General features: G+C 44.8%; 1 protein-coding gene across 1 annotated transcript in view; it reads right to left on the bottom strand.

Annotated features, from left to right (window-relative positions):
• The window catches only part of adgra1b (adhesion G protein-coupled receptor A1b), a 223,123-nt gene that overhangs the window by 12,322 nt on the left and 190,267 nt on the right, over positions 1-20,534 (bottom strand). Inside the window, 2 exon segments of the mRNA XM_028604301.1 lie at positions 4,655-4,678; positions 4,680-4,801. Coding sequence (XP_028460102.1) covers positions 4,655-4,678; positions 4,680-4,801 — 146 coding nt within the window.

Below are 20,534 nucleotides of genomic sequence, written 5' to 3'. Positions count from 1 at the left end.
GGGGGGCTGTAAATCGGAAAGAGAGGACTGTGAGTTTGCAGTGTGTTTAGCGATTGTTGCCGTAATTCTAAGCCAATGAAGTGTGTTCCGTCGGCAAGGTAGTGGTATTTTTAGCGTTTCGTATTGTAATTCTAAGCCGAGGAAGTGTGCCTGACTGGCGTGTGGAGAGGACAGTGAGGTTGTTGTGTTTTTAGCGGTTCATACTGTAATTTTTAAGCCGAAAAAGTGTGTCTGTCAGTTGGTTACAGAGCTCCCGTGAGCACGGGCTTTTATGACTGTCAATATAGCCAGCTTCTAACGTTAGGTACTCTGCTGTGCTGTGGAGTAACGTCTGGCTACGTGAGAAAAGCGTCTAGCAACATTGTTGTGAATGCTGCGGTCTCAGCCTGGCAACCCCCGTGAACTTCCAGTCTGGGCAGGAGGGGGCGGGGGAAACAACTCTCCAGTATTTTGAATTGGTAGTGCAGTAACTATTTTAACCACTAGCTGCCAGTATTACACACAATATTACATATTGCACCTTTAAGGAGAGGATGACCAGGGCCATGTATCGCGAGATTTTGGGTAACAACCTCCTTCCCTCAGTTAGAGCATTGAAGATGGGTCGAGGCTGGGTCTTCCAACATGACAATGACCCGAAGCACCAAGGAGTGGCTCTGTAAGAAGCATATCAAGGTTCTGGCGTGGCCTAGCCAGTCTCCAGACCTAAACCCAATAGAGAATCTTTGGAGGGAGCTCAAACTCCGTGTTTCTCAGCGACAGCCCAGAAACCTGACTGATCTAGAGAAGATCTGTGTGGAGGAGTGGGCCAAAATCCCTCCTGCAGTGTGTGCAAACCTGGTGAAAAACTACAGGAAACGTTTGACCTCTGTAATTGCAAACAAAGGCTACTGTGCCAAATATTAACATTGATTTTCTCAGGTGGTCAAATACTTATTTGCAGCTGTATCATACAAATAAATAGTTAAAAAATCATACATTGTGATTTCTGGATTATTTATTTTATGTCTCTCACAGAGGACATGCACCTACGATGACAATTTCAGACCCCTCCATGATTTCCAAGTGGGAGAACTTGCAAAATAGCAGGGTGTTCAAATACTTATTTTCCTCACTGTATACTGCTTACTTTTAGCTATTTTTGCCCTGACTGTTTACACATTACTTTTAGGGAGCAATGTCACCAGTTTATTAATTTTAGTAATTACATAACTGTTCAACCTTTAGATGAAGCTAATTATTTCACATGTTTACCAATACTTTTAGCTAACTATGTTTACCTCTCTGCTTGCTTGCTAACTAGTTGTCATGCTATGTCAAGGCATACGGTGTTCCAGCTGACTCCTGTTGGTGAGAGGTGCGGAATGTGCACTCAACACTTCATGGCTGGTAGCTTTCTGGTTACCATGACAATACATTTAGGCTATTTATGATCTGTAGCACACCAATTTGTAATCTTATTAGGATATACTTTTTCCTTCTAAACACAATATGTGGATTTGTTTTTTTATCCATCCATCCATCCATCCATCCATCCATCTTCGTCCGCTTATCCGGTGTCGGGTCGCGGGGGGAGCAGCTCCAGCAGGGGACCCCAAACTTCCCTTTCCCGAGCCACATTAACCAGCTCCGACTGGGGGATCCCGAGGCGTTCCCAGGCCAGGTTGGAGATATAATCCCTCCACCTAGTCCTGGGTCTTCCCCGAGGCCTCCTCCCAGCTGGACGTGCCTGGAACACCTCCCTAGGGAGGCGCCCAGGGGGCATCCTTACCAGATGCCCGAACCACCTCAACTGGCTCCTTTCGACGCAAAGGAGCAGCGGCTCTACTCCGAGCTCCTCACGGATGACTGAGCTTCTCACCCTATCTCTAAGGGAGATGCCAGCCACCCTCCTGAGGAAACCCATTTCGGCCGCTTGTACCCTGGATCTCGTTCTTTCGGTCATGACCCAGCCTTCATGACCATAGGTGAGGGTAGGAACGAAAACTGACCGGTAGATCGAGAGCTTTGCCTTCTGGCTCAGCTCTCTTTTCGTCACAACGGTGCGATAGATTGAATGCAATACCGCACCCGCTGCGCCGATTCTCCGACCAATCTCCCGCTCCATTGTCCCCTCACTCGCGAACAAAACCCCAAGGTACTTGAACTCCTTCACTTGGGTCATATCTTAATTTGTATTTTCTTACTATTAAAGCAGTCACAAAGTGAAAAAAAACACCTGGTTGGGACTGACTGGGCAAGAGCATAAAAAGCCAAAGATAATGGTGATAGCAATGCTTATGGTAATAAGATTAAAACTGCTGCTTGTTGGCTCTTTATAGTTCCCTCTGATTAGTTTCGCATTGTCAGACCTTCCTCCACAGCAGAGGGTCTGGCGAGTCCACACAGCATTCCGGGATGGGAGAAAAACGTGCTCTGGTTTATTGGCATTTCTTTAAACAAATCACAATGGTCTTGGGCGGCACTAAGCGGTGGAGTCGGTGCCTCTGCAAAATAATCTCGGAAAAGGAACTTGTTTTGGTGGAACGTGTGCACGTAGGGAGGCGAGCTCTGGAATTAAAATGGCTGTCGAGTGTGTGAAGAGAATTTTGCTAAAAGAAAAAGATAAATATTATTTGGTTGTCGGTTCTAGCTTGGAGGAGTTTAGAATGCCAACGCAAAGTAAGTGGAAGGTGAGGGACATCCGGCAGAACCTGCGGCAGCACCGGAACAATCCCGTGTATGAAACATCGTCGACCTTCTGACCAACTGTTGCTTTAGTTAAATTGTTTCAGTTAAACTGTTTTTTTAAATTTCATGAGAAAATAGTTAAATGACCCTTACAAGCACAGTGAGGAAATACAGGAAATACTTAGACATTTATACTAAACTCAAATTAAGTTAATTGACTGATCAAAGATGTTAAACAGAAACCTTAAGACAGATGCTTGTCAGTAATAATAATACATTTTTTTTATGGGCGCCTTTCATAGCACTCAAGGACACCTTACAGTTAAAACAAGCAAAATACAGTTAAAAAGGCAAATATAATTAAATTAAAACAAACACATTTAAAAGACTGAGACAGAAAATGAAAATAAAGCAATTTATCCATTATTTTGATGGAGAGTGAAGTCATGTGGGGTAGGCCTTTCGGAAAAGGTGGGTTTTGAGGGAAGTTTTAAAAGTGGGTAGAGACTCTGTGGTACGGATGTTCCAAAGGCGAGGAGCAGAATGGCTGAAGGCTCTGAACCCCATTGTGGACAGGCGGGCAGAAGGAGTGGAAAGCAATGAGGAAGAGGAGGATCAGAGTGTACGGGATGGAGTGTAGGGCTGAAGGAGTTCAGAGAGGTATGGAGGAGCGAGATTACGGAGGGCTTTGAAGGTGAGAAGAAGAATCTTAAAGTCAATACGGTATTTGGACAGGGAGCCAGTGCAGTAGTTTAAGAAGTGGAGTAACGTGTTCAGTTGTTGGGGTTCTGGTGATAATACGGGCAGCTGAGTTTTGGACCAGTTGTCTCTGTCAGAGTTATTGGTGCTAAGCAGCAGTTGGCTGCTTGAATATCACCTTTAACAGGTGAGTCTGAGCTATATAGGCCTCAGATCATAAAAGTCACTAATTAAAAGGAATTAACTCGGCTCCTCTAATCGCTGGCATTTCTCATTTTCACATTAACGGAGTCATTACCGTTCAAAACCTAAACTTCTTTTCTCACGGCTGACAGTGACTCAGATTAAAAATGTATTTTCCTAACAAGAGTAAATGTGGGAGAAATCCACAAGGAGAGCCAAAACGGTACAAAAAGGAAGACCTGACAGTTATGTCACTACAGAGTGAACAAAGCCAGAGGCTTGACAGAATGCAAACTAGCTGTGGATGTCTGTGCAGATAAACGATGCAATAACTCATCTAAGCTATTGTTGCCGTCTAAAGGAAACATGAGCCAGCAAAACCCCTAAAAAAATAAATAAATACACAAACTATGCATACGCTCAAACACACACCCCTGCACACGAAGATGAGACTCACTTAACTCACTTCACTTAAACCACACTTATTTTAGGATTTGCATCTAGAAATAAGAAAAACTGATCCATATTTATATGGCAAAAATCTGTGGTGGAAAGTGAATAAAAAAAAGTACAGTTTAGAGGCATTTGTACCAACCATTTATTTTAGGTTAAAGGAATACGCCACCGTTTGTTGAAATAGGGCTTATCACGGTCTACCCTGGCTGTAGATAGGTGGGCCAACGCATTTTTTGTCTCAGTGCAAGTAATTAGGTTGTTTTTTTGTCTTTTGTTGGCTCACTTTTACTCACAACATGCTAACCAGCAACATAGGATTCCATTCACTATGCTAAGCTAACTAGCAGCGGCACTGCCGGTGTTGCACTGGACTAAAACAATGCATGCACAAAAAAATGCGTTGGCCCACCTATCTACAGCTAGGGATGGGCCAACGCGATAAGCTCTATTTCAACAAACGGTGGCGTTTCCCTTTAAGATTTTACATAAAACAAAAATATAAATCTTTTTTTGGCTTGTGACGTACGAAAAAGGAGTGTTCAAAAACACATATGCCCACACACAGTACTGTACAGAGCTGTGTATGTACTTTTCGGTCTCGAGGCAGTCAGGGTTAAGGAGGGTTGCGAGGACATTTTGTGCTTACCTCAACAGGGGGGGCTGTTTAGGGGGGAGGCGGGTCACCATCTTGGCTCTGTGGAGGATTCTTGGTCACCTGTTTGTAAATGTTCCTGGCCGTCACCCCGAGCCACAGCATGGTTGACAGAGACGAGTAGTGCAGCACGACCCCGACCTGACACAGGGGGAAAGAGGGCACATCAAGTTATTTATTTGACTTCTCTGAACTTTTGCTTCTATACACTGTACAGTATGTCTCCCTGGAAAAATTGTCAGACTTGATTATATTCCTGTAACTCAAAGAAAAAGATGTTCAGAGCTGCCACTCATTTCTCAAAAACATCCCCAATGTCTCCAGTGGTGGAAGAAGTATTTAATAATAAATAAAACAAATAACACTACCTCGCCGTCCTCGCCACCCGACTGAACACACTTTATTAGCTAAGAATTATGGCAAGAATCGCTAAACACACTGCAAACTCACGGTCCTCTCTTCCCGATTTACAGCACCCTGTCTTGGCTTAAAATAACTCACAGTTGTCGGCTACGGCTGCTAATTTTACACGTTAACAGCCGTGGCCCGCTTGCCTGGTCCTCCTGTAACGTTAGCAGGGTTAGCATGGTGTCGTTAGCCAGGACCAGTTGGGATCACTTTACTGGCTGTGCCTCAATTGATTTTGCGAGTAACCAACTTGGGTAATATAACTATATAATTCAATGTGAGTCCACAAATGTTGAAATTACATAAAATACCCATCCCTTGTAGCCGTGATAAATTAGCCTGAAGCTAATGATTACCTGCTCAGGGGGTAATTAGCCAACTCTGTGTCCTTTTGGGCTCTAAGCTGTCTCCATCTTTCAAATACATCTCCAATATTTACCCAGGGGTTTGTTTTACGTCTCTGGTCACGCAACGGTTAGAAACATGCCAAGTTTTTTTTAGGTCAGGTAGAATCTATCTCCGTTCAGGGGCGCAACTACCCAGTGTCAGAGGGGTATGCAGCAACAATTTTGGCACCCCCTCCCCACAAAAGAATTAATAAATAAATAAGTGTGCCGGACATCATCATGTATGGGCTTTAAATAATAAAGGTTTATTTTAAAGTATATCAGCCACTGTAGGCCTACCATAATTATAAATAATTATGGTATATATGTAGATACATACAGTATATATAGATACGGCTCAACATTAACAGTTGCTCTTGGCCACCTAATCATCACCCCTGGTTGGCCCCGTGGCAACCACATTATTGTAGCCCACTTTTTTCTTGTACTGTATTTTCATTACAATAAATAAATCATCATTGATGGCATTTGAGCATATGTGTTGCGGATGTTTAAATTTGCGCTCTGATTTGTTTACTACGTCCTGCTGTCAGACATAGGCTAATTGTTATATTTTCCATCTCTGTCTGCACTATTTGTGTACTGAACATTTTACTTTACATTTGCCAGTTTTCAGCTCAGCAACCTCGGTTTTGCATATTCTAAGCTAGCTGTAAACCCCCATTTGGCTGCTACATTCCCTGTGTTAGCAAATGCTAGCTAGTCTGTTAACATGAATATTTGCAAGCCTCCAAGCACAGACATCACACTTTAAATCCTGTTGCCTTTCACCATCCACGTATTTAACTGCTGTTGCATCCATTGACATGCTATCTCCTTTTCCCTCTTTCTTTTTCTATTTTAAGCCCCCAACAGCTTTTTTGCTTTATCCATAAACGACAACTCACTACTGTACCTGCCCCATGGTGCTGCGCCCCTATGCGCTGCATACGTGGTGCTGCGCCCCTATGCGCCGCATACAGCACATACCCACTTTTTGCGCCACTGTCTCCGTTGATCCCGTTCGTTTGTTTGCTGCTTTCATGGCTGTACTAACGTTACAGCTGTAGCGCGCTGGGTTTACGTTTTTACATGTAAGGTTATATCTGATAACCCGGCCTGGCTGTCAAACTGAGTTGAAACTACAGTTGATAACAACACACAGGCCAAAACACAAACAGAAATTCCTTCACGGAACAGAAATTTCAAAAGGAGGAAATACTGGCATTAGAATTGTTCTCAGAAAAGAGTATTTCAACTTAGCCTGTTTCCTTAATATCTGATGACGCATTGGGGTCATTTTTGGATTTATTACAGTAAATATATTACATATTGGAACTTTAAGTACAGTACTTGAGTAATTGTACTTAGTTACATTCCACCACTGAATGTCACTCCAAGGCTGTCTCCATAGGCGTTTTCCTTCAAGACCTGACTGCTTTGTCTTATCCTCGACTAAAAGACAATAATACAAGAATGGAAAGACAGGTTCAAAAAGTGCTATTGAATCATCAAGGTTGTTTAGGATACGGTGAGGTTCTACTTCTGTATACTGAGCAGCTCCTTATCAGTTGAGTTAGAGGACACGAGGAGTGCACTGCGAATAACAAATGTGAATATAAATGATAGTCACGTTGACAACCATCAGCGCGTGATTGTTTTTCAAAATGCACTGTACACATATCTCTGCTCTTCCTCGTTTTAATATTCATGAATAATGTTTGAACGGGGGAACTGATCTAACTTTGTTTAAAGGCTTTTCCAGCTCTTGGAAAGAGTGGAGAGATGAGAGATACAAAAAAAGAGAGGAGAGAGAGAATTAAAATGCTACTCAGCCTGTCCATTAAGGCACTTACTACTTTTACATGCACATAATATTAAGTTTTCTGCCCTTACTCCGAAAAAGCACAATATTCCAACTAAGCTGTTTACATGGCTAATAAAATGGAAGTCCACTAATATTCCTGTTTACAAGCAGTTGTAAACAGGATAGGATTAGGAGTTTTTCAAAGTTTTCTACTGGTGGCGGACTTGTTTCGACACAGCCTCCCCCTTTCATTTCTTCAACCGCATTCTTGAAAAGAGTCTTTTTTGCACATATCCAAAAACCTGTCGTTATCCAAGTCTTTCTTAATGCTCATAAGTAGGTGTGTCTCTCCTTCCGACCAGAGATGTGGGCTTTTCTATTGGCCATGCATCTCTACTGCAGCCTTGCAAACTTTTGGCTGGTTGGTTTGTGTACAACAACCACAACAAAACACAGAACTGACCGTAAGCCGTAAACAAGCAAGAGGCCTTAAACTCTCGCAAACTGTGGTAAAAACCCTGATTGAGACGCATATTCCGAATGTGCTGTATACATGTCCAAAGAACGCTTCTAAAACCCGAATGATTATAGCACATCCCACATATCTTAATCGGAAAATGCTGATTTCGAAATAAAAGGCCTTATTTGGAATATCCAAACAGAATAAGCTGTTTACATGACCTGTATCAAATTCGGAATATTGTCATATTCTGTATTATAGTGGAATATTAGTGTAAACATACTCACTGACCAACCTGAGACACCCAATCAAATGGCTTCTCTCCAGTCTGTTAGGCCGAGGGGCTAAGGCTAGTGCACTAGCGTCTGGGAGTGCTTTTCATTATGCTAACTTATGCTTCCTCGCGTCCTCTCTCCTCCGGTGACCTTTCACTTCTTTTTTTTTTATTTAAAGGTCCAATATGTAATATTTGTACTGTAATAAATCCAAAAATGACACCAATGTCTTCTCAGATATTAAGGAAACATGTTAAACTGAAATACTATCTTTTCTGACAACAATGCTAATGTCAGTATTTTTTCTTTTTGAAATTTACATTCCGTGACGGAATTTATGTTTATGTTTTGATCTGTGTGTTGTTATCAACGGCCCAGTTTGACAGGCAGGCCGGGTTGCCAGATATACCTGTAAAAACGTAAACCCAGCGCACTACAGCTGTAACGGTAGTACAGCCATGAAAGCAGCACACAAACGAACAGGATCAACGGAGATAGATTCTACATGACATAAAAAAAGAAAACAGCATGTTTCTAACAGTTGCGTGACCAGAGACGTAACAACCCCCTGGTAAATATTGGAGATGTATTTGAAAGATGGAGACAGCTTAGAGCCCAAAAGGACGCAGAGTTGGCTTATTTTCTCCTGAACAGGTAAGCATTAGCTTCATGCTAATTTATCACAGCTACTAGGGATGGGCATTTTTTGTCATTTCAACATTTGTGTACTCACGTTGAATTATATAGCTAGAGTACCCGAGTTGGTTACTCGCAAAAACAATTGAGACATAGCCAGTAAAGCTCCTGACTGGTCCTGGCTAACGCCGCCATGCAAACCCTGCTAACTGCTAACGTTACCGGGAGAACCAGGTAAGCAACCCATGGCTGTTTACAGCGTGTAGCCTCTTCAGCGGCTGGAGCCGACAACGGTGAGTTATTTTAAACCACGAGAGGGGGGCTGTAAATCGGAAAGAGAGGACTGTGAGTTTGCAGTGTGTTTAGCGATTGTTGCCGTAATTCTAAGCCAATGAAGTGTGTTCCGTCGGCAAGGTAGTGGTATTTTTAGCGTTTCGTATTGTAATTCTAAGCTGAGGAAGTGTGCCTGACTGGCGTGTGGAGAGGACAGTGAGGTTGTTGTGTTTTTAGCGGTTCATACTGTAATTTTAAGCCGAAAAAGTGTGTCTGTCAGTTGGTTACAGAGCTCCGCGTGAGCACGGGCTTTTATGACTGTCAATATAGCCAGTGCAGTAACTATTTTAACCGCTAGCTGCCAGTATTACACACAATATTACATATTGCACCTTTAAAGAACATAGGTACATCGCCAGTAGGTACATACACAACAAGGCAATGCCAGAGGTGCATAGATAGAGGAAATATATGTAAAAATAAATAAAAGTAATAGAAAATGTGATACACTTTCAAATCCAATGTATCATCGGTACGTGCGATATTTCTCAAACACAAAATCAGTCCAAATTGCCTTCTAATTCTTGATGTCTCTAACAGTGTTGCCATATTGGTGCAGTTCTTGAAAAAAGTTTGGAGTTCGCCCATTTTTTCTTGTGTATATGGAATTTTCCCCACAACAAAATTAAGCGTAAAAAATCTTTTCCCCATCTTATTGTCTTCTAAAACAAATAATAATGTATTTAATATGACCTTTCACTTCTAGAGAAGCTTAGAGCGAGGAAACACAGGTGTATCCTATGCAGTCTTTTATCACGTCACGTCGCTTAAGAACCGAGGATTTCTTGTTTGGCAGCTCCTTTGTCCTCGCATCTCTTCCTCAAATCTCTGTCTCGCCTCCTCACTGGGAAGAGCTATAACGCGAGGAAGAGACTTGAGTGAGGGAAGCGAGGAGACACGTTAGCATGATGAAAAGCACCACAGATGCTAATTGGAAGTGCCCTTGAGCTGGTTATGGAGAGCAGAGCAAAGAGCGGGCGGTAAGTCAATCACTGCTGCAGAGTCCGCAAGCTTCACAGAGCTTCATTAGTGCCAAGAACATACATAGAGGAAGTGTTTGGAATATGGAAATAAGGAGAGAGGAGGGGGTTTTCAAACTAACAGAGATGGTAAAGGTAGGGGTGCACACATTGATCAGAGTTGGCTGATTAGGTTTCAACTTCCTGAAGAAAACAAAAACAAGAACTTAACCTCTGATGTAGGAAGTCAAATTGCATTAGCATAAATAAAGCAATACAGCCATGTTGTCCATCTAGCAGTTTTTTTTTTAAATATATATTACAAATCACACAATTGCAGACTACACACTAGTTGACATGCAAAGAACTACATCACATTAAACTACATTTTTCAGACTTTAGATGCACTTCTGAGGCATGAATAAGAACACTTTCAGGGAACTAGATTGACTTTAAGTCAGGTTTTGGCTGGGTATTGTTAAAAAAAAATTGACACCGGTACCAATACAAATAACAATACCGTGACTTCAATACCGGTTCCTGAACAATACTTTTTCCGATACCAATTTTACACATTACGTTTTTTTTTTCGGCTCCTACTACGTGAGACCTGTCTCTGTCCATAATGTAGTTTTTCCTGAATGTCTCTATAATGTGTAACGTTAGACAGCCAATCACCTGCATTATTAGATCTAGATGCTTATTGGCTCACTGACGCTGATGAGATTTACTCCTTAGGTATGGAAATTTGGTATTGAATAATGAGGCATTTTTGGATACTCTATACAATAGAGGCAATTCAGTCGGTGCCTAAAACATATTGAATTCCGTAACCAGCCCTAGGTTTTGGACATTCTCAAGCAAGATGAGCCTTCAGAGGCAATAATGTCCAGGTTAAACAAACCCCCAAGTTACTGTGTGTACCGTATTAGCTCAGTTGTCTGTTTTAACATTTACTAATGATTTGTCCCGGTTTTCTTTTCTTTCGTCCTGTTTTACTCTGTTTTATATAGCAAATGTTACTAGTGTATATCTTTTGTCCTTTTATTCTACCTGCCAAATGGACTACAGATGGAAATTAGCCTTTGGGCTACAATCTGGCACTTTTACATGTACTGCTGTACATGTTCATCAAATGTGCATTGTCCTGAAATAATAAATAAAATACAAGACTACGTCAAGAGGTCTTGACTACGTGGCAGAAACTGGCCATTTACAGTACAGACAAGTCTTCTCAATTCACCAGCTGGCATTCCCCCCTTACCTTAATTGATTGATTTTATTTAAGGATTATCAGTATAGAAACACAAATCCAAAGGATAACATATTGGAGTGAAAACACTTATTTCCAACATGGCCCCATGTTACAACAACCCTGCATGAGAACACAGACAGTCAATACAACTCCACTACAAAATCCAATGATGAGCACGTTTTGAACCAACTTATCGCAGACAAATGAGCAACCAGTTAGTGATGCCAAACCCCCAACCAGATCATCCACCAAGGACAGCAAATGGGAAATCCAACAATAACAGCAGCCTGCCATCTCAGGAGAAGTGAATGCCAAAAAGTTGGTGTTTTATATCGTGGCAGCATAGTAGAAAACAGTCATATGAATCTTTTTCTTTTTGTGGTTATAGTAGGTATATTTAGATAAGACCTATAAACACAGCCCCTGTTTGATATTTTACTATTCATAGTGGCTGTGTGCTTTACCCGATGTTTCATAGTTGGTAGAAAATCTGAGTACATACATCATTTCTGTCAGTGATCGGATCAGTGAGCAGCACAATGATCACACAGTTAACAAAACAGGAGCTGGAAACGGCCCCAGAAAACCTGATCAATGTGTCCCCATTAAAAAGCTACAGCTTCTGTCACCTCAAACTCCCTCTGTCATCACCTAGGATGGGTGTCCAAGATGCGATTTATCACACTGCACACCCATAAAAGAGTAGTTTGATTTAGACTCTTGAAATTGTGAAAGCTGTAAAGTAAATCTGTATTTTGCATACGTGAGGTCACTAAAACAAAATGAAAAACCATGCTAAAGCTAGTTTACTCACTGTCTTTCTGCAGTATCAATACACCCAGCGTTGACCTAACACGTTGCTATTTAAACAGTGACTATAACTCGCTTGTTCATTCACTTAACGGCGTGTGTAGCTGATTTTACGGACATCATTTTCTGCAAAGCTTTATACCTCAGTATTTCTACAGTGGATTTAGAATGGCACCCTTATGCATTTTCTGTAAAGATAACACTGACAGGTGAATTGCTTTAACAATTTGAGCGAATGCTAAAAGAGCTAAATTGAAAGGTCGCCTCTAAGCTGTCTACTATGGGCATATTCATTATGTCGGCACCCTACTGCTTTGATGCATAAGTAACCAGTCTACCGGAAGCATTTTACATGTAGGGAAATGAGCTCAGGAACACTCAAATTGGACCCAATGGAAGTACAAAGCAAATCACTGCAGATATTGTAATGTCTAGAGCCTTTCTTTTGCCAGGGTTTGCCGTCGCAACTAATTTCACAGTTGCACACTAATGAGGAAATCCTCTGTACAGCATCTTTAAGCTGACAGTTGGATGTAACCTCAGATCTAGGTCACATCCTTAGCCAAGTTCTTCGCTAAATTAATAGGTTATTTAACGCTGGTCACGGTTACTTAACAATCAACTGAGATGTCCAACCCAATCCAAATTTTATGGTCTAAGGTAAGATGAGGTAAGGCGAGGGAAAACAAAGATATACTGTATGTTGTTCTGCTGCGTAATACAAGCAAACCAAAGATGTAGTGTGACAGCTGGGGTGTTGCTCAAATCAATGACAAAACGAGCCCCGTTGGAAAGGAACGATGGAAATAGAGATCACAGATGACTTTGACTCTGAGACCGTAAAGACGTCGGATGCTGCATAGCGGTGGTGCCAGAGTGGGTGGGGAGGCGGCGCAACACTGAAGAGTGGCTCACAGATCGAGAGCGGGAAGATGAGTACAGGATGCAGGTGGAGACGGTATGGGGGGAGGGTGAGGGGCGGAGGGCTGGGTGGGTGGGGAGGGCGTGCTTCAAGTGCTGCTAGTACTGCCAAAGCTAGTTTCAGAGCTCCTTGAAGTTCCCTCTGTCAGAGGGAGAGCATGTACTTATGTGTCCTCCTGGGAGGAGGGAAGGGGGTGCGTGTGCGTGTGTGTGCGTGTATATAGAGGGGAGGTAGGATGATTGGGGAGAGAACTCAGCAGGCGCTGCTCGTATGAGTGTGTGCATTTCAATGTGCGTATATGTGCGCTGTCATGTGAACACACATCTCCTCAAGCAATCCTGTAATTATCCCAAATTGTGTCTGGTGGGGCCGGCCTCCATCCCCAGTGGAACAGCAGACATTCTGGGCTCCTGCCCAAATCTGCGCAGAGTCTTCCTGTTAGCAGTGATTGGTTAAAGGAGGAGCAGCAAGAAACAGTCAAAGACCCCGGGATAAAATTAGATAAATGAACGACTAAATAAGTTAAAGAGCAACAGCAGGGCCAACTCAGTTATATGGCATTGTCAACAACACCTGCTCACACTGCTGGACAGGAGGCGTAATGCTTAAGTAGACTTCAGTAACATTTACCCTTTTCGGTTTCCTTGTTGTTAAAAAACAAAATCCATCCATTAACAACTGATTCAAATTTACAACTGCATTGGTGGACAAATGCAGTGGAAGGCTGTGGCTCAGGTGATGTTATATCAAAGTTGTGTTTCGGCATCCTCCAAGTGGCCAAATAAATGAAATTATTGGAGGTTTTGGAGGTGCGCATACCTAATTATATCCAATCAAATGTGATTTGGGGCGATAAACTAATCCAGCCCATTATTTGTTAGTATGTGGGTTGTAGTTGCTAAGAGCGACGTCATGGGTCAGAGGTGGGTGCAGTTGACAAAGACTTGCACTTACATTTCCTGAAGGATTGTGGTTAAGGTTTAATGTAATAATTTTTTCCTCGTCCTCTGCATATTGATCGAACGTAGGTGAAGGAGGTGTGGTAGGAGGCCTCTACCGTCCTCTACACCTCCATATCTCCCCACAGCACTGTATCGCTCTGTATTCACAAAGCCATACCCAATTTTTGGATTGAATACCATGCCCACATATTCAGTCTCACTCTGGAATACATGACATTATGGAAGCAAAAGACGACCCAACTTCGATGAGATTCCCAACAATCTGATTTGTACTGAGCAGGACATGTTGCAGTACACACTATGTGAAAGGGTCAATGCTTATTTTAATTAATTGTGTCATCGTTCGAAAGGAAGCAGTAGGTGGTGCCGCAGCTCCGGCCTCTGGTCTTCATAGCAGGCTGCTGCCATACGAACAAGGAGACGCCGGGGCTGTGTGAGAGGAAACGTAAACATGGCAAAAGAGCCAGTGTTCGCGCAAGGCTAAATACTAACCCTAATTTTGTTCTCATGTACAGTATATGAATGGAAGACAATAAAGTCTCTCCTATCTAATGGACCCTTTTCACAGCAGATATTTGGACTTGTCATAGTAGGAAAAGCACAGCTGAAATTGATGACCTTAACGATGGCTCAATTCCATCAAGTGTCCCAGTAAGCTATTTCAGTGAGTCAGCATGCACAATACCAGGGCCTCTCCTAAGTGGAATGCAGCCATCACTAATGGGTTTGAATACACCCTTTTCCTACTATGACATGTCAACATGTCTGCCGTGAAAAAGGTCTATAGTTTAGCCTTGAATTAGATGCAACCCTGAGCCTTTGGCCACGGTAAGCAGCAATTTCACCAAAAGGTACGTGAATGAATCTGCATTTGTAGAACACCCAATAGGAATGCTCTCTCTCTCTGAAATGCGCTGTGATTGGCCAAAGCCTCCCGTGATGGCTAGATCTACTTAAAGGCATACGCCACCGTTTGTTGAAATAGGCCTTATCACGGTCTACCCTGGCTGTAAATAGGTGGGCCAGCCCATTTTTTGTCTGTTTTTTTGTATTTTGTTGGCTCACTTTTACTCACAACATGCTAACATAGGAATCCATTCACTCGCTAAGCTAACTAGCAGCGGCGCTGCCGGTGTTTCACCGGACTAAAACAATGCATGCACAAAAAATGCGTTGGCCCACCTATCTACAGCTAGGGGAGACCATGATAAGCCCTATTTCAACAAACGGTGGCGTATCCCTTTAAGCCTGAATGCAGAGCCAAGGAGAAGATGCAGAGGTCTAGTTTTCCCTCAGACCACTTGAATTGCAATATGATGAAATATCTCCGTGAACCTTATCGTGGTGGAGAGGTTTGTGTGTCTCTGTGAACCTGAGGGCTGTGTTGTCTGGAGCTGTGTGCTCCTGGTAGGGTCTCCCAAGGCAAAGTGGTCTCAGGTGAGGGGCCAGACAAAGAATGGTTCAAAAACCCCAATGAATAAACGAGGTAGAGATGGAGTGACCCTGCCCCATCTGGAGCCAGGCCCAGATGGCGGGCCGGTCTGGTGGCCGGGTTTGCCACGGAGCCCGGCCGGGCACAGCCCGAAAAAGCTACGTGGCTCCCATCTCTCCAGCCCATGGGCCCACCACCTGTGGGATGAACCGCTGGGGTTGGGTGCGCTGCTACACGGGTGGCAGTGAAGGTCAGGGGCCTAGACGGACCAGACCCGGGCAGCAGACGCTGGCTCTGGGGACGTGGAACGTCACCTCTCTGTGGGGGAAGGAGCCGGAACTGGTGCGGGAGGTGGAGCGCTACCGGTTAGATCTGGTGTGGCTTACCTCTACGCATAGTCTTGGTTCTGGAACCATACTCCTGGATAGGGGTTGGACTCTTTTCTTGCCCAGGGTGTGAGGCGCCGGGCGGGTGTGGGGATACTCACAAGCCCCCGGCTGAGCGCCGCTACGTTGGAGTTTACCCCGGTGGACGAGAGGGTCGCCTCCCTACGCCTGCGTGTTGTGGGGGGGAAAACTCTGACTGTTGTTTGTGCATATGCACCAAACAGGAGTTCGGAGTATTCGGCCTTCTTGGAGACCTTGAATGGAGTCCTGCATGGGGCTCCAGTGGGGGACTCCATTGTTCTGCTGGGGGACTTCAACGCACGTGGGGGCAATGATGGAGACACATGGAGAGGCGTGATTGGGAGGAACGGCCTCCCTGATCTAAACCAGAGTGGTTGTTTGTTGTTGGACTTCTGTGCTAGTCACGGATTGTCTATAACAAACACCATGTTCGAACATAGGGATGCTCATAAGTGTACTTGGTACCAGAGCACCCTAGGCCAAAGGTCAATGATCGATTTTATAATCGTTTCATCTGATCTGAGGCCGTGTGTTTTGGACACTGGGTGAAGAGAGGGGCGGAGCTGTCAACTGATCACCATCTGGTGGTGAGTTGGGTCAGTGGGTGGGGGAAGACTCTGGACAGACCTGGTAAGCCCAAACGGGTAGTGCGGGTAAATTGGGAACGTCTGGAGGAGGCCCCTGTCCGACAGACTTTCAACTCACACCTCCGGCGGAGCTTTTCGTGCATCCCTGTGGAGGCTGGGGGCATTGAACCCGAGTGGACAATGTTCAAAGTTTCCCTTGCTGAAGCTGCGGCGAGGAGCTGTGGTCTTAGGGTCTTAGGTGCCTCAAGGGGCGGTAACCCACGAACACCGTGGTGGACACCGGTGGTCAGGGAAGCCGTCCGACTGAAGAAGGAGTCTTTCTGGGATATGTTATCCCAGAGGACTCTGGAGGCGGTTGCAGGGTACCGAAGGGCCCGAAGGGCTGCAGCCTCTGCCGCGAAAGAGGCAAAGCAGCGGGTGTGGGAGAAGTTTGGAGAAGACATGGAGAAAGACTTTCGGTCGGCACCAAGGTGCTTCTGGAAAACTGTTCGCCACCTCAGGAGGGGGAAGCGGGGAACCATCCAAGCTGTGTACAGTAAGGATGGGACACTGTTGACCTCAACTGAGGAGGTAATAGGGCGGTGGAAGGAGCACTTTGAGGAACTCCTGAATCCGACTAATACGCCCTCTATGTTAGAGGCAGAGCTGGAGGATGATGGGGGATCATTGTCAATTTCCCAGGCGGAGGTCACTGATGTAGTCAAACAACTCCACAGTGGCAAAGCCCCAGGGATTGATGAGATCCGTCCAGAAATGCTCAAGGCTCTGGGTGTGGAGGGGCTGTCCTGGTTGACAAGCCTCTTCAACATTGCGTGGAAGTCTGGGACGGTGCCAAAGGAGTGGCAGACCGGGGTGGTGGTTCCCCTTTTTAAAAAGGGGGACCAGAGGGTGTGTGCCAATTACAGGGGTGTCACACTTCTCAGCCTCCCTGGTAAAGTCTACTCCAAGGTGCTGGAAAGGAGGGTTCGGCCGATAGTCGAACCTCGGGTTGAGGAGGAACAATGTGGATTCCGTCCTGGTCGTGGAACAACGGACCAGATCTTTACTCTCGCAAGAATCCTGGAGGAAGCCTGGGAGTATGCCCAACCGGTCTACATGTGTTTTGTGGATCTGGAAAAGGCGTATGACCGGGTCCCACCGGGAGATACTGTGGGAGGTGCTGCGGGAGTATGGGGTGAGGAGGTCTCTTCTCAGGGCCATCCAATCTCTGTACAACCAAAGCGAGAGCTGTGTCCGGGTTCTCGGCAGTAAGTCAGACTCGTTTCAGGTGAGGGTTGGCCTCCGCCAGGGCTGCGCTTTGTCACAAATCCTGTTTGTAATATTTATGGACAGGATATCAAGGCGTAGTCAGGGTGGAGAGGGGTTGCAGTTCGGTGGGCTGGGGATCTCATCGCTGCTCTTTGCAGATGATATGGTCCTGATGGCATCATCGGCCTGTGACCTTCAGCACTCACTGGATCGGTTCGCAGCCGAGTGTGAAGCGGTTGGGATGAGGATCTGCACCTCTAAATCTGAGGCCATGGTTCTCAGCAGGAAACCGATGGAGTGCCTACTCCAGGTAGGGAATGAGTCCTTACCCCAAGTGAAGGAGTTTAAGTACCTTGGGGTTTTGTTCGTGAGTGAGGGGACAATGGAGGGGGAGATTGGTCGGAGAATCGGCGCAGCGGGTGCGGTATTACATTCAATTTATCGCAACGCGTTGATTTAAAAGAGAGCTGAGCCAGAAGGCAAAGCTCTCGATCTACCGGTCAGTTTTCCTTCCTACCCTCACCTATGGTCATGAAGGCTGGGTCATGACCGAAAGAACGAGATCCAGGGTACAAGCGGCCGAAATGGGTTTCCTCAGGAGGGTGGCTGGCGTCTCCCTTAGAGATAGGGTGAGAAGCTCAGTCATCCGTGAGGAGCTCGGAGTAGAGCCGCTGCTTCTTCGCATCGAAAGGAGCCAGTTGAGGTGGTTCGGGCATTTGGTAAGGATGCCCCCTGGGCGCCTCCCTAGGGAAGTGTTCCAGGCACGTCCAGCTGGGAGGAAGCCTCGGGGAAGACCCAGGACTAGGTGGAGGGATTATATCTCCAACCTGGCCTGGGAACGCCTCGGGATCCCCCAGTCGGAGCTGGTTAATGTTGCTTGGGAAAGGGAAGTTTGGGGTCCCCTGCTGGAGCTGCTCCCCCCGCAACCCGATACCGGATAAGCGGACGAAGATGGATGGATGGATGGATGAAATATTATTATAATTTCTTTACGCCAAAAATCAACTGCCTACTCTAGCTTTAATATAAGACTGCCAATTTATTGGTCCGGCACGAGCTACAACTTAATTAACCCTCAACAAAGTATGCCTCATTAGGATATGGTGATCATGTACAGTATCTACGCTGTTCACTATTAAGACTGCATTTTGGTGTTGTGTCTTTTAATCTTGGAGTTGTGCGGAGTATTTAGAGTATATGAACCCCATCCTCAACATGACATGTCAGCAGAGTGAAGAGTCAAATTTTTTACCATAGATGGTAAAGTTACTGACGTGATTTTAAACAGCAAGAAGCAGGTGAGTGAGGGGCGCTGCATTTTATCAAAAACACCAGCCGTTCCAGCTGTGGAGGAAGACTCCACGGCTGTGACACGAATGGTGACTTCTTACTTCCCTGTCACAGGGCCTCATGCTAGGCAGCTCAGGCATGAAATATGAAGCTCTGCATCTCAGCATGTAGAGGTGGTGTCTTCACACCGTAGAACCAGGGGCCACCTAAAGTGCTTGTGACAACTGAGTCCCAAACCTCCTGCAGCTCACAAACAAGGCCCATTGATAGAGAACAGGGAGTCAGTTGAAACTGTGAGTGGAAAGTAGAAACCAACTGTACATCAATCTTTTTGCAGCTACATACGGTAAATGCACCCCTGCTGAGGTGGACTGACAGTGGAGAATGCTCTGCTCCAGCTAATGTTTCATGCTCACAACCTGAACAGGTCCAGTTATCAATCAACTGGAAAGCAAGTCCGCCAGGAGCATATGGCTTTCCAAACACAAGAAATCTACTACATTTCATATGCTTGCTTCCTCTCTTTTTGACAAAAACTCTTATCTTGACATGGTTTAAACTATTTCCATCACTAATACACTGCAATGGTCATATAACAAGTTCCTTTACAATGTTATATACAATCTCTTTTTACTTTCTGAATTGTAATTTCATAATTTTATCATTAAATATGTTCTTTCTGGCACTCACGGCAATGCCACAAGAAGAGCCACTAGCAGAAGGGTACATTACAACAACAGTTTAAGTAATCGGGGGTGACGATAGGGCTGGGCGATATATCGATATTAAAAATATATCGATATATTTTTAAATGAGATATGGAATTAGACCATATCGCATATATCGATATAGTTCAAATGTGATCCTTGCTCCCATAGATATATACACAGATGTCGCCTTGAGGTTCTAAACATACGTCAAAACCGCCGCCATCTTGGAACAGGGGTCCGAAGCATTCAGATCAACGCTAAAGATGCCGGACTTTTGTACTGCTTAATTATGTTCGATAGAGGAAATGAAAAGAACAAACAGCAATGAATAACATTTAACAGGTGACAATGTGTTTTATGATTATGTATGCCGCCTTCGACCAGCAATCTGAGCTCCGGCGGCAGCGGGGCGGAGAGCTCCGTGGCCGGCCGCAGCGTCTCTTCCCCCGAAAAAACACAGCTTTGCCTCGCTGCTGCGCCGGTCCCCGCTGATCCAGATCGGACCAGCCAAAGACAGAGTGGTGATCGGTAGGATCTTACACGTAGTCAAGGACGACCTGTATGTCGATATCGGCGGAAAGTTCCACTAAGTTTGCGGCGGCAGGCGGACGGAGAGAAGCTACAGCGGGGCAGCAGAGACCGTCTGCGGCTGCAGGATCTGGAGCTCAGTGCCCGTTAAAATTACATGTAACGCATAAATACATACAGAAATAAATAGTGGAGGAATGAGCCTGGACATTTCAGTCTGTTTTAAACTTCACCTTGAAGCAGAAACTCTTAGTTCAGAAGGGTGAAGTTTCCGTTTGGACTCAGATCTGTGAACCGATCATAATAAATATTCTTTGTATTAACACATTAATTAGTTTCTTTGTTTTGTAGTCGATAGTTCATCTTTTAGTTTACTTAAGTGGAAGCAGTATCAAGTGGAAGAATGGGACTATAAACCTAGGCTTACAGGCATGAGGCATTACATTTTGAACAAAGTAG

This window comes from Perca flavescens, chromosome 17 (assembly GCF_004354835.1).
Source record: "Perca flavescens isolate YP-PL-M2 chromosome 17, PFLA_1.0, whole genome shotgun sequence".
NCBI lineage: Eukaryota > Metazoa > Chordata > Actinopteri > Perciformes > Percidae > Perca > Perca flavescens.
This window is presented reverse-complemented; position numbering and strand designations above follow the sequence as displayed.